Here is a 14,538-nt window from a genome sequence, read left to right as displayed (position 1 = left end):
GGGGAGGGGGGACAGGAGTCCTCCAAATGACTTTTTTTTGCCCAACATAGGAAGTTACACATAGTATGAGTTGATGTCTAATTGTCCACATATTATAACCACAGGACAACAATTTGCGCTTCAAACTCAGTGGCACTAGGGAGTTTAACATAAAGCTCATGTGCAGCATGACACGCAAAAAATATCTTATCACACAAAGATTGTTAATGCACCTTCAAATTTAATTCATATATCTGGTGCAACTTAGATTGTTCAACAGAGAGTATTAATGAAACTATTTGGTTTACAAGATAAAAAGAAAGTCAAATGCAAAGACAAATAATAGCCAAGGACAAAGAAGTATATACCCTTGGTGATTTGATTTGGCTAAACAAAGAACCTTACGAGGGTTCCATGTCTTCATTGAACCATGCCAAAATAAACAGTATGGGATCCCACAGCAAGTAATTCACCAGAAGAATGGTAAATGATAAACATGCATGAGTGATGATTACTCGGACCAAATTTTGATTACCTGGTAAAACTCATCAGCTTTATCAGTGGGTACTACATGAATCTGCAGAGCCTTGGGGCCATAAAATGTTAAGCATGTTTCGGGGAGAACCTGAAAGCACCGATAGTTGCAGCATGTTAAGTCCAGAAAAATGTCAGGCAAGAAAAATCAGTTTGACTACAGAGAATCCAAAAGATCAGAGTATAACCTTCAAGATATCAACTCTTACAAGACCTCCCCAAAAAACTGAAAATCCATTCAAGCCATTGGATTGGATTTTTACTGCCATCCCGTTTTCAGAGGCCACCTTAGAGTTCTGGTACAGCACAGTCAAAGGCCATTAATAAACTTCAAATGGTGTAGTGTTGGAAGGCTAGTGTTTTAGTCTATTTGGATGAGTACATATAGGAAAAGATTGACCCTTGAGACGACTTCGAGGGGCAAGAGCAGGTAAATCTTCTGAATGAACCACTGCAGCTTGTCTATGGTGGAGATGAACTCCAGGCGTGTCATATAATTTCTGCAGAAAAAGAGGTTGAGTTATAGGCTTGGAAAAAACATTAATTTAAACAAATATAAGAGCAAAACACTTCATTACTGCCCATTATCTGGGCTATAACTTGTCGCCAAAACCACTATCAAAACACAAAATGTATTTAGATAAGGGAAGCATCCCAGAGTACATATAAGTACTGACTAAAACAGCATACCCCTCCTCCAAGGAAAGCGTCAATCTGAATTGGACCTAAGGTCGTTCCAGGAACAGCCGATTGTATTGGTTTGTATTTTCTAGCAGCAGCAGCAGCTGGATCCCTATGTGCCATTGTTTCTGATGTTAAACAATAACCAAATATTAAAAGATTGGGCAAACACTTACTATGGGAAAAAGGAATAAAAAATAAAAGTAAAAATAAAAATCTCTTTAAATGACTTGAGGTATAGAAGAGTAGGATCCTGCTTGAGGGTTTGTGTGTGTTTTCCCTCTTACAGGGTTGGATTATTAATAAATAAATAAACCGAAACATTTGATCAGCTCCCACTGTGAATTGTAACATCCAGGAAGATATGAACCTAACTCAAAAGGAAGATGAAGATAATGCTTCTGGAACAATTTATAGTTATAATTCGAGTTTGACCTTCCTATTATCTTTGAAATTGGATTCCCTAGATACAAGTTGTCATTCACGCTTTCTCTCATTTAAATCTCCACTTAATATTGAAATTGGATTCCCTAGATACAAGTTGTTAAACTATTGGAAAATAGCACTGACTTACTCAGTAAAGCACTGATGAATGCAGATTTCCCAACATTAGCTGAACCCTGCAGAAAAGGTGAAATTAAACTATTGGATTAGCCAACTCATAGTTAAGCAATAAAAAAATTGCTGAAAAGCACAGACAATGAACTCCTGAGACCAGGTACTTGAGGTTCTGAGGCATAGACAGACTTTTATTACAAGTAGCCAGGCTGGTCGGACCAAATATCCCCACTTCCCCAACAAATGAGTAATAAAACGCTTAATCTAATACAATACTTTCATTCTTATTGTGAAAGCAAACAGTGTCCAAGTAAAACCTGCCCTTCTCTTCGTTTTTTGCTTGCTTATAACTTTAGAGCATAAAAATGTTGGTGAATGGAATGATGATTTTATATGCCTATGCATTATTCCAAAAAAGACACCAGCACATGTCTCCAGGAATTCAAACTTGAAAGGAAAATGAGAGCAAAAACCATGATGATAAAAGCAATAAATTCTTGCATTCAATCAATTAAACTAGGAGACAGGCTTGCAAGAGGGCATTTTATTTTTCCTTCTGATCAGTAGGGGGATTAGCCTCTCTCTGTTTTTTTTTCTTAATTACAAATTTAATCCCTTCCTTGGAAAGAAAACAAAAAAGGGGTGACACTAATTAGTCCTTCTCACTGTTCAAGCATTCAAATCATCACTGAGAAGGGGCCATGAAACATGTGCGCTGATGCCACTATTACTTAGTATAGACAACATTTTGATGTTTCAACCATGCTCTGCAAATTAAAGTGAAGCTTGTAATTCAGAGAGTCACTAACCAGAATGTAAACATCTCGGCCCTGCACCACAAGAATCAACATTCAGAACATAAAATTGGCCTCAAGAAAAAATGAGAACAAATCATTCTTATATAATATCTAAGTTGAATCATGCAATCGCAAGTTAGGAAAGGCATGTCTGTAGTAATAAATTAAGATGATAAGAGAGAGGTATAAAGATGGTATATAACAATGACCAAGAATAAGACAACTTGGCTAGCTAGTGCAACAAATTAGGCCTTCTTTACGTGTCAATATCGCTGTACTAACGTGAAATCAACTCATAAATAGGATCCAAAAGGTAGAATTTGACTGTCATCAAGCTCAGCCAAACCACAGGCTGTTATGAAGTGGAATAGTAGAGCTACATATTTATGGGTGCGAACATGCATATATACAAGGCAATAGAAAGGTAGAAACCTTTTTCTCCTTTTGAATTTCTGACACAACTCCAGCAATCCCAACTAATGATTTAGAGCTGGTGAGATGGACACTCAAAACACTGCAATGAAAGCAATCTGTCTCAGGAACATGCAAATCCAGGCTTTCAAGTCATAATAAGATACTAGTAACCTTATTATGGAAAGTTTTAAATTCTTTTGAAAAAATCAACTTTATTTGATTTATATAAACAACACCTCAGAGTTCCTTACCAAGTAAAAGGAATCAGCATGCATAACTTTTTCAAAGAAATATTTGATGAACTCATGTAACACCATAGTACTTACGTGACCTATACAGAGTAAGTACACTTACCTAAGCTTTTTCTTTGTAGTGGCCTCTACAACCCAATCACCAACACAATTAAGATCAGTGTCCCTAGGAAGGAGATCAACCTGAAAGTAAATCAATGAGGAATTTGAGAAACTTTGCTGTAGAAACCAAACATTCACATTACAAAGTTGCAAATCACCAACCTGCAGAATATTACCTTAGTCACAACTAGTATTATTGGATTGGCACCAACAAGATCACGCAAGCGAGCCAAAAAGCTGCCATTGAAGTCCACAACATCAACCTACTTCTCCAAGAGACCCATAGCAAATCAGATGCCCATGTATCATCAACACATCGTAACAACAATTTGTGACGTTGTGAATCTCATTTTCAACAATAAAGGAACAAAAAATTTCAAAGTAATGCATTAACTTCTTCCTAAGAAAATGTAATAAAACAGTAAGCACTTACCAATTTGACAATCAAGGCTTTCTCATGCCGCAAATGAGACAGCTTTTCACGAAGCTCGTCGGCTGAAACAAACTGCTTCCCACCGGAATACCCGCCATTTCCACCAACAGCAGTTATCATGTGCCCATGAGATAAAAGCCTGCACCTTCCACAAAGAACTGTTCTAAGTTGGCGGTGTCTCTTCTTCTGCAACCCCAAGAAAATCAAAGCTTTAATAACCACTCTCACATTATCAAAATTGCACATTTTTTTCACATGCCAATAAATCTCTCACATGTGATGATCAACTGATATCTAACTTATCGTCTGGACACAATTTCAAAATAAAACATCTCAGCTCTCAAGACCAAACAAATCAAATGTCTCTCAGCTAAAATCACCAAATAAACAAAGCCCACAAACTCCTTTTAACCAAATAGCATTGTTTCTACATACCAATTCATAAGTATCCGGGTCAACAAAACCCGGAGCATCAGGATCCAAGGTATGCAACGGAGCTCCACAACCATAACAACTAGCAACAGCTGTATTGAGCTTCAAAGCCTTCCCTTTCTCTCTTCTCTTACTCTTCTTCACCTCTTTCATTACCAACTTAGCAGCCTCGAACGATTTTTGACGCTCAAGGAACTGGTCTCCTCGGGAAGGAGCAGCTGCCCCGGTGCCATCCGGGTCGGGTGTGGAAACAGAGGAGTGGGTTGTCGCTGTTGGCGTTTGCTGTGATTTGCAAAGGATGGGAGAGGGTTTGGTGTAAATTCTAAGGAATTTAGGGGTGAAGTATGTGAGATTATGGGGGGTAGAGAGTGGAAAGAGAAATGCGGAGACGGATTTAGGTGCCATGGATGACCGTTAAGTGGAGAAGAGAGGGTTTATGTGGGGAGGAGTTGCGGGGTTTTATTTTTAACTCGATAATGGATGAGGATTGATTATGTGAATGGCTAAAAATCATGCATGGTCCTTATACTTTTATACCTGTTCAAATTAAATCTTACACTTTAAAAGTTGTCCAGATCAAAATTGTTCTTCTATGAAAGCGCAGCTCTAGCATCTTCTTATTTATTACCTACATATTTTGTTTTTTAAAATATTTTTAATTTAAAAATATATTTTTTTATTTTTAGCTTTATCATATTAAAACAATAAAAAAATAAATTTTTAAAAAATGATAGTTAGATCACAATGTGAAGCAAAGTCTTAGCGTGGGATCAAATCTTGCTTCATTGCTGCTCTTCCAGGAGCTAGCTTTATTCGGTAAAAAAAATATTTTTTAGTTTTTTAGATTTTTTAATTTTTTTTAAAAAAAATATTCTTAGAAATTTCAAAACATTTTTCAACTTAGAAAATTGAAAAATGTATTTATATTACATTATTTTTTGTTTGAAAAAAATAACATAATAGGAAATGCATTCAATTTAACTTGTTTTCTTGGATATCATTTACATTTTGACATAGAAAAACACTTCTTTTTCTTATATCTACGATGCTATATGATTTTCTCAAAATAAATCTCATCGAGCTATCAAAGTTGAAATGTTCTAAAAAAGCAAATTGAATGTACAACATAAATTATTACAACAACCTTCATTTGATCAGCCACCTTGTAAAGAAATATTTTGTGTTAAATGACAAGATGACGAGGCTACATGAGAATAGAAATATTGTTTTAAATGAAAAAATAGAAGCTTTCAGCACCACATCTATAATGAATTTAAATTTGCTCTGTAATCTATAGAACCTAACATCCCTTTTCCCATATGCTTTGATTTGTCCTCAAGTCATACAACTCTTATACCTCAAGTTGCTACTTAAACCTAATTCATTTGAGAATTGTGGCAATGAAGGATAAACTTTATTCACTTATAAAAATGAATGGAAAAAACATGTATAGATGATAAAAGCCAATTATAATAACAATCTTAATGATGAAGAATATAATTGGTGAGTTAATATAAAAAAAAATATGATGAAAATCTATACTAGTTAAAGATGAGATTTTTCCATCTGAAAACTTAAGAAAACTCATTACAATGAATGAATACATGCCAAAAGAACTAAGAAGAATGGAAAATGTATTCTTTTCTTACCATTAATTTAATAGAGTGAAAACTTTTACTGAAAAAGTCACAGAAAAAATCCATGGTGGCTCTCTAAACCTACCAGATGATGTATGCTCCATTAAGATATCTTTCAACAATGAAGACTAATTGTTTGGATCAAAACTCTATATTCATCATTTTTTAATCAAAGATTATGTCATCAAAAAGATGATGAATTATATTTTAGTGGATGATGGCTTAACGGTTAACATTCTATATTTTAAAACCATGAAAAAGCTTTAAATTTCTATAAATGAACTCTTCCCAAATTATCTAATGATTCAATGCTTTAATTAAGAAAAATGTCTTAGGAAAAATAAGAATTATGATATGCATAGAAGATATAAAATCTAATATACATTTTACATCATATATCTTAAAACTACATATGATATGGTACTTAAATGACTATGAATACACAAAAATAATGTTATCTCCTCAAAACTTTACTAATATTATAAGTATTGTTAAATTGATAAGTAAGAAAGATTATGTCAGATAACAGTTCTTTTACTATAGCTAAAACTCATTTTACCATCACATAGTTATATTTGAAATCAATTATAATTAAAAAACTATGATTCCCACCTGACTATTAAAAAGAGAAAAAAGTGGACCTTAAAAACTCAAAAGAGTTTAAATCATCTTCGAATAAAAAAATAATCAATCCAATAAAAAGAAATGATAGTAAAAAACTTGATTGATATTAATATGTCGAGTAAGGCCATGGTGTTACGCTATATTCTAGTATCATAAAAAGAAGATGATCAATCTTCTACCACTAAGGATAAAAAGAAGATTTTCTAAGGACTAAAAAACTTAACTTTGCAAGTTATCAATCTTGTATTGACTAAATTTCTAAAATCTTTATTGAAAATGTTTCTTCATCAAGTTGAGTTAGTGGTTGACTTAATTTTGCAAGTTATCAATCTTGTATTGGCTAAATTTTTAAAATCTTTATTGAAAATGTTTACTCATCAAGTTGAGTCAATAGTTACAAATCTCAAAGAACTCTGGTAAATAGATTTGATCTCAACTCTTACAAGTTTTCAGCCAAGATTGATTATAGCTGTGAAGATATCAATAAATTAATCAAGTTTGATGATATGACTTGAATGGAAGGCAAGCTTCTACAAAAACTAGAAAGGCTTAAAGAGAGAAGAAAACTTTTGGAAACACTAGAGTTGGTTTTGTACATGAATCTTCTATATTATTTTATTTCAAGATTAAAAAAGAAGCTTCATCATATATAAACATGGAATTTATTTTTGGAATAGAAAATAAAATATTACCAATATAAAAAGTACAAGTACATCACTTTTTTCACGTTACGTATATAAAAAAAAATGTAAAATTAGTGTAAACTGAATCCTGAATTGCCTTGACATTCCAGGTATCGATCGAATCTTTTTATTAAATGAAAATTCTGAAACTACAATGTTTGAATTGCCTCTACCGGAATTTGTAACATTCCAGAGCCCAAAAGGCTGGCTGTTGTCATCATTACCCTCTTGCTGGGCAACGAGGTTCTGCAAACCTGCTTGCCAGTGCCTCTAAGTGTGGATTGATGATGATTATTTTGTTTATTAAACATCAAGTTGAATCAGAAAAGGCTGGGGTAATCTCAGCTGTTGATGGGGTTGATTGTGTGGTGATAGGCCCATTATATCCGAGAGCAAGCACGAGGTACCTCTGGGGCCCTGGGCATGAGAAGGTCAAGGCGGAGATGAGGGAAGCTGAACAAGAAGTTTTGGGTAGTATTAAGAAGGGTAGCGTGGCTTTCTCAGATGGGTTTGCTATGGCTCATGATGACCTGATGAGTTCAAAAGAATCGATTTTTATCATGCTTTAGGATGGATTGATAGTTGTTTCTTGGGAGAGAGAAGAAAACGAAGGGAAAGGCAACGCTTGCTTGTTATGGAAAATGTGTGCTTACAGCTATAATTTGGAAATGATGAGAAACGGTTGCCAAAAATCAGGTGAAGGAATTATATTAGAGACGTACATGAGCAAACAACCACGATTCAATACAGGAAAGAACAAATACTAAATAGTGATTAATTTATTAACGATTAGAAGTTAAATAAATAGGAACATTGTCATCCCTAAGATTAAAAATAAGACCAAAAAAGCAGCAGCAAATAATAGGAAAATATATAACAAGTTTCAATCACAGAAAACCGCAATTAAACTCCAACACCTTCTGAAACCCCCCTCCTGACAGTATCGGGAGCTTGAGTAGGGAACACAACATTGTCATAGAGAAGCCCGGCAACTGAGGCTCCGATCAAGGGTCCCACCCAATAAACAGCCTGGTTTTTGAACTTTCCGGCAATAACTGCAGACCCAAATGCACATGCTGGATTCATCGAGCCACCAGAGAAGGGTCCAGCTGCCAAGACATTGGCTCCTGCCATGAGACCTACTGCCAAAGGTCCAATGGCACCCAATGAACTACGTCTAGGGTCTCCAGCAGCATAAACAGTGTACACCAAACCAAATGTCATCACACCTTCTAGCAGGGATGCTCCGAATCCTGTCATTTCCTCTGCAATTGTGTAGGTTGGAACATGCTACAAAATTCCAGAATATAAATTACATCTTAGTGATGGTGCAGGACAAGAAAATGCAAGCAAATATTGTTAGTGCATAATTCCAATCAGGTAGAAGATGCTATCTAATCCAACTTGCAAAAAATGCGAAGGGATTTTATTACCTGTCCTACAGTGGTCACTTTCAGGAAAATGCTAGCCATAACAGAGGCCAAAATCTGAGAAATCCAGTAGAATAGAGCAGTGGGCACATTAATGTGGCCTCCAACAGCCATGCCAAACGTGACAGCAGGATTTACATGTCCTCCAGAGGCATTTGCAGCAATGTACACCGCCGAGGAAAGTGCAAAAGCATTCGCAATAGCGACTATCACTAGGCTGGATGGATCTGCTGCTGCATCTGGCAATAATTTCCCTGACGTACACACCCAAATCAAACATCAGCCTTGAAACTTGTCAACCGTTACTTGCAAGAAAAGCACTAAATCATGTCTTCTTCTCGTGCAAATGAAGAAGACGGGGACTCAACTTTCTAGCAAGTCACTCTGATATGATAACACAGATCAATATTTTGGAGGTACCTCTGCATGTCATTAGAACAAAACCACAGAAGTCCACAACTAAGCTTATTTCATGACCAACCAATTCAATTCTGTTTACAAATCATCAAACAAACCATACCAGAATTGACAAATGGTCCTGAATTTCCATTTTACATGTTAGTATTGCGTTCGAAAAAAGAAAACAAATGGTCCTGAATTTCCATTTTACATGCTAGTATTGCGTTCGAAAAAAGAAAAAAACGATACTGATTTAAATACAAACGAGGATTATTTAGACTGACATATTACAAAAAGAAATGGATAATCACGACAACCCCTTTAACTAAACAGAAGACAAGTGTTACTCAACACTCACTTGAAGCCATGGCAGATCCTACAACTGCAAACACATAAAAGAAAGTGGAGATGAACTCTGCAAGATAGGCTCTAAGAGAAGCAGGAGTGACAGATTGTTGGAAACGTGCAGTCAGTGATGTTGGTGCCATTTTACCAAATATCAACATGTGGCCAAGACAAGAGTTTCAAGTCAGGATTTTTCTAAGGCAGGAGATTAGAGAGAGATTGCAAAACCTTTTTTATGTAAAGCAGTTATAGAGAGATTGCAACAATGTTCGTATACGTATATGTGCGTCTGTTCAGGGTTGCCAACCCATGATTCAAAAATTAACCGCTATATAATACGTGGTAGAATTTCATTGCTACTTTCTGTGATTAGCAGTTTGTACAGTTGCCATCCTTCTGTATTTGTGAAAATTCCCTAGATGAACTTTTACTTCAAAACATAACACTAACAGAGTTATCATGGTATAAGATCAATTTTGCTGAACCTCATCAGTTTAAGTAGCATGCAGATCAAAACTTCTAATTCTCAGAAAAGGGAAAAAATATATATATATATCAATCACAGTCCTGTTTTCTGTAAAATAGACCTTGACATCTTAACTTGGGTGGGATGTGGGTTTATTTTCGAGGTTATCATCCTTGGATTTGATTTCGCCGAGAGTTGAACCAAAGAAAAATAAAAGCAAAGAGTATTTCATATTTTGTCAATTTGTTGTTTCTTTAATGAGAGAAATTGCATAAATTGCTTAAAAAAAGAAAAAATAGAAAAGGAAAACATTATTCCTAACACACACACATAGAAAGAGAGAACTAAAACAAAGAAGGTGTTCTGTTCCTCTCGATTAGTTAATTCAGCTACTAGAAATATTTAAGAACTGGAAGCCCTGTTTGAAGGCAGATCACATCCCTTGTCCATTCTTGTTTGCAGCAATATCATTGGATTTTGCAGGCAAAGGAGAAGAGCCATCAACACTGCACGATGCAAAACTATAGTATTGCTATAGTGTACAGAAAATAAGTGGTTCATAGGTTGCACTACTGCTTCATCATCAAATAGGCGATAATTAAAATAATCATCCCGAACACAAGCACCACCAGCACATCCACATTCTCCTCCTCAACCGCGACCTTCCACCATTTTATTATTAGCAATCGATGTTGGTTGATTAATCAAACGATATCATCATCAAATAAACATGAGGAAAAGTTGGCCAGTGGCTAGCTATGAAATCAGAAAGAAAAAACACATCTGGCACAAGGTTGTCTAAAAAACAGCCTTGAATCCTGGACATAATAACCAGCAACTAAAGTTTTGTTCGTTGAGACGAATCAAAATAGAATTGGAATATAGAACCTATAGAACGCTATCACGTACAGAATAGAAACCAAAAAAGCTGAAACAAGCCATCATTTTTTAGGAAGCTCCCGATCTCTGTCTCTACTCCTTAGAAGACACCACATCTCCTTTGTTTATCTTGGTCTCCCATTCCATAACTTTCTTGTCTACAACAGTTTCTGATCCCAAATCAACTCATTGGACAGAAGGTTTGCAGGATTCCCAATAAACAACTACACTTGATGAGTTCGAGCTGGAAGAAGAATAATAATTAGCAAAAGTTTCTATATAAGAAGAAGAAGAAGACGCAGAGTTGCTTCTGCATGACTTTTTGCCACCTTCACGAATCACGATCACCGTCCCTCGTTGCCATGAAGGAAATTGGCTGACTGTCTTCACTGTTCTCCATATTTCTTTAGCGGCGAGAAACTAACGAGATTTCTGATCAAATCAATTATAGTCAGAGTGTAGTTTTTGAAAAACATTGCCGGTTCTTTGCCTTGTAGTAATCCAATATTAGTATAAAGACCCAAATCCAAATTAGGATTTATAAGATTTTAATGTTACTCGAATAAAGAAAATCTAGCCACTAAAAGCACCAAAAATGACGGAAGGAGAAAAGTAAATAATAAAGCATCAGAATTATAATTTGCACAGGTCAAACATATACTGTAATAGCGTAACCTACTCCTTGACCACAGAACGCAGACTCATGGGCCTAAAATTGAAGCAGAAATTTTCATTAGCATAGCCACTTTATGCATCGAGCTTGCGCAATGGAGGTGGCTTCTTCTTTGGTTGAACCTCTGTCTTGAATAGAAGAAAATATAGGTTGTCCACAGAAAAATACACAAACCACCACTTGAGCAAGTAATGAATGATCCAAAACTCTTGCCAACAACGCAGTGCCATGCCAGACCATACATTTCATCAAACTCCTGAAAATGAGAAGGAAAACAAGAAAAAAAATTGGTCTGCCTGATGAACACCTATAGTGCCAAAGATTCCTTGTAAGAGCCCGTAAGTAAGGACTGGTTAAGAAGAGAGACAAGGAGAAGATGCTGAAGCCAATTAAGGTCAATTACATAAATAATTTTGGTTGTTGGCAGCTAAGCTAAATCAAGAAATCTCAACAAGGTTTGCAAACATCGGGCTTCATAGTTAATTGTCCAAGAATCTCAAACAAAAATTCATTGTATGCCAGTAAGGAAATTAACGTACATTGTTTAGTGCAACGAAAAAAGCCTAAAATCTGTACATCATGAATTGATGCGTAATTCAAACCTATGTTACTTGATAACCATAAACTATTTTTATCCAGTCTTTAGAGCTGCCTAACTTGACAGTCATTATAGGTTCTCCCTAAAAAAGTTGCTCCCTTAATACTTTGTGCTCCTCCTCAATGACTGATCTCACTAGTCAATTAGTCATGGCTAACGTTTGTGGGACAGTCTTTTTTCATGCCAGGAATAGTATTAGATGGGGAGGAGAGGAGATGGGGGTATGCCTACCTGACCTATCTGCTTGCTAATGAGCCCTCTAATAAACCGATAATAGGGAGCTTCGGAATTTTTTTTGCCCACCAGCAAATTGAAATGTGCATTCACTTGAACTAGCTAGTGTCAATAGATGCCACATTCATTTTATCAAATAGATGCTATATTTGGAACTTATGCAGTTATGCTTACAAAAAATATTCAGGCTGTCGTACTAGAACAAATTTTACACACAATCATCATTTATCAAGGCTGAAGCCATGGCAAGTCTGCATACCTTCTTCAGACACATGGCAATATGTGTGGGATTCGGCTTCTTGCTCTCGAGGCTTGTAGCATCAAGGAGTGTTCTAGTGCACCTAAATGCACGCTCTTGCATTGCACCAGGCATGGCTGCTGATCTCAGCCGTATGTTCAAGTTTACAGCTATTGCTGCTAGCTTCACTGGATTGGGTGGTGGTGGTGGTCTCACCATGGGAGGCACAGGTGGCAGGCAAGGCACCCTTTCTTTATTCTTTGCTATTCTCCACCTCCTTCCGATCTCTGCCTTGGACAGAGTCGCAAATGTCTCGTAGGGGGGGTGGGGAGGGGAGACTAGGTAGGTATTAGTAATGTTTTGGACATGAACTTTGACTGGGGCATGTACTTTGTTTCGTGTTGATTCTGGTTTTGAGAGAGACAGGTGAGTGAAACAGCGTTCCATTTTACGCAAAACATTATAAAGACAAAAATATAAGTAATGATAATAAGAGCGTGCTACACACGTGACTTAAAATTGTCCAGTGGTTCACTTGCTTTTAAATGACATATATACCAATTCGGTTATATTTTTTGATGTTGAAGGATGTCCAACTGGATAAAAAGTTGCAGAAGGTGGATGTAGATCCACTCTTCCGCGTATCAAGATGGATTCTAAAAAACCATTTAAGCAGTGGCCAAGTGGTAAAGATTTGAGACTAAAAGATTTGCTCCCTCTGTGGTCTCAGGTTCGAGTCCTTGGTTGCTCATATGATGGTCACTGGAGGCTTACATGGTCGTTAACTTCAGGGCCCGTAGGATTAGTCATGGTGCGCGCAAGCTGACCCGGACACCCACGTTAATCTAAAAAAAAAAAATGGATTCTAAAAAGGAATAAACACAAAACAAATACGAGTTATATGGTGTCACGGTTAATAGGAAAACATGCCACAGTGGACCAAATAAATGTAAATTTTTATTTAAAATGGTTCTTTGTGTTAATTTGTTGGTTTTTCATGCTTTTATTTTCTATCCTTAAACTTTTTTTCATAGGTATATGTCAGGGTGTGAATGGTAAATTTATAAATATTATTAATACTTATGTTTATATTTGTTTGATGAAAATATCAATGTCATGATTAAACTTATTCATCTTCGTCTTTATGTTATTATAGTTGAATTTGTTTACATGAATCATTAAAAAGACATAAATATTGACAATGGTTTGATTGCAGCATTAGTATAGTAGTGGAGGCAAGAGACTCGCACATTTCACTTTTATATTGGAGAGATGACACCAATGATGTAAGATGTAGTCATGCTAATAAGCCTTCCAATAGATGGAGCTCTTGTTACAAGCCTCACAACTTTCAATAGACGTTAATTATATCTTCGTCTATTGGGATGATTGTCATCCCCTAAGGGATATAAAAAAAGATTATATTAAATTGACATGGTTGAAGGCGAGTTTGAGACTCCACTAAAGGGTACGACAGAAAAGATTGTGTTGTATTATTATCCTAGAGCATACATAATACATATGTTTAAGGTCATGATCTTTACTAGTTTGACGGGCAATGCAATTCCATATTATTTTCTATCACTTCTAAAAAACTTTATTGTCATTTATAACTATGGTTGGGGTTTAATGATACTTGCATATTTGTACTGTTAATTTTGTCACATATACATGTTAAGCATGGAACAAATTGATATATGTTTATTGTTTCTAAATGTATAATTTGATATTAAGTTCTATAAAATATTTTTAATTTAAATGTTTACTAATTTTTATGTGAATATGAAGCTATGGTTATGAGAGCATCTCTACATTGGTCACCCTGATTTTTAGAGAAATCAAATATTAGACATGATTACGAGAAGACAACTCTCAATTTGAGCTTGAAAATGATAATTATGAATAATTTATAATATTTAAATTTTCTATTAAAGAAATGTCTAAATTAACTATAACTATTTTTTATATTAGTTGGGTTAGGAAACACCTAGGTATTTTACACAAAATCTCACTCATGTTTACGAGTTCAATTAGGACGAGTTGGATTCACATAAGCTTTACTAGGTATGCGTAAACTCAATTATTTAATTTTTTATTTAACTTTATTTTTTTGGTTGTTAATTTTTTTAATATATATATATATATATATAT

At 35.4% G+C, this 14,538-nt stretch overlaps 2 protein-coding genes and 1 pseudogene across 2 annotated transcripts in view; all 3 read right to left on the bottom strand.

The window, feature by feature from the left end:
* The window catches only part of NOA1 (P-loop containing nucleoside triphosphate hydrolases superfamily protein), a 5,453-nt gene extending 790 nt beyond the window's left edge, over positions 1-4,663 (bottom strand). The window contains exons 1-11 of the mRNA XM_011020030.1: positions 4,185-4,663; positions 3,750-3,935; positions 3,493-3,579; positions 3,318-3,397; positions 2,982-3,063; positions 2,562-2,582; positions 1,769-1,814; positions 1,204-1,322; positions 900-1,013; positions 702-809; positions 515-604 (exon numbers count right to left, since the gene is read on the bottom strand). Coding sequence (XP_011018332.1) covers positions 515-604; positions 702-809; positions 900-1,013; positions 1,204-1,322; positions 1,769-1,814; positions 2,562-2,582; positions 2,982-3,063; positions 3,318-3,397; positions 3,493-3,579; positions 3,750-3,935; positions 4,185-4,586 — 1,335 coding nt within the window. The 5' untranslated portion in view covers positions 4,587-4,663. The remainder of the gene's footprint in view (positions 1-514; positions 605-701; positions 810-899; positions 1,014-1,203; positions 1,323-1,768; positions 1,815-2,561; positions 2,583-2,981; positions 3,064-3,317; positions 3,398-3,492; positions 3,580-3,749; positions 3,936-4,184) is intronic.
* Positions 4,664-8,028: 3,365 nt separating this feature from the next.
* On the bottom strand, positions 8,029-9,442 carry LOC105121407 (probable aquaporin TIP5-1). Its single transcript, XM_011020029.1, has 3 exons — positions 9,313-9,442; positions 8,559-8,809; positions 8,029-8,415 (listed from the first exon to the last, which is right to left on the bottom strand). The coding sequence occupies exons 1-3, from the start codon at positions 9,440-9,442 to the stop codon at positions 8,029-8,031; spliced, it is 768 nt and encodes a 255-aa protein (XP_011018331.1).
* A 1,802-nt stretch (positions 9,443-11,244) lies between these two features.
* LOC105121660 (uncharacterized) lies at positions 11,245-12,834 on the bottom strand (annotated as a pseudogene).
* Positions 12,835-14,538: the final 1,704 nt, after the last annotated feature.

This window comes from Populus euphratica, unplaced genomic scaffold (genome assembly GCF_000495115.2).
Source record: "Populus euphratica unplaced genomic scaffold, PopEup_1.0 scaffold25.1, whole genome shotgun sequence".
NCBI lineage: Eukaryota > Viridiplantae > Streptophyta > Magnoliopsida > Malpighiales > Salicaceae > Populus > Populus euphratica.
Note: the sequence above shows the minus strand (reverse complement) of the source record. Positions and strands in the feature narration are given on the sequence as shown.

Excerpts from the sequence above, each read along its gene's own strand:
- LOC105121407 (XM_011020029.1), bottom strand. The coding sequence starts at position 9,442 with ATGGCACCAACATCACTGACTGCACGTTTCCAACAATCTGTCACTCCT. Across the intron at positions 8,810-9,312 it reads AGGATCTGCCATGGCTTCAA|GGAAATTATTGCCAGATGCA; the intron begins GTGAGTGTTGAG and ends TGTGTACGTCAG. Across the intron at positions 8,416-8,558 it reads AAGTGACCACTGTAGGACAG|CATGTTCCAACCTACACAAT; the intron begins GTAATAAAATCC and ends GGAATTTTGTAG.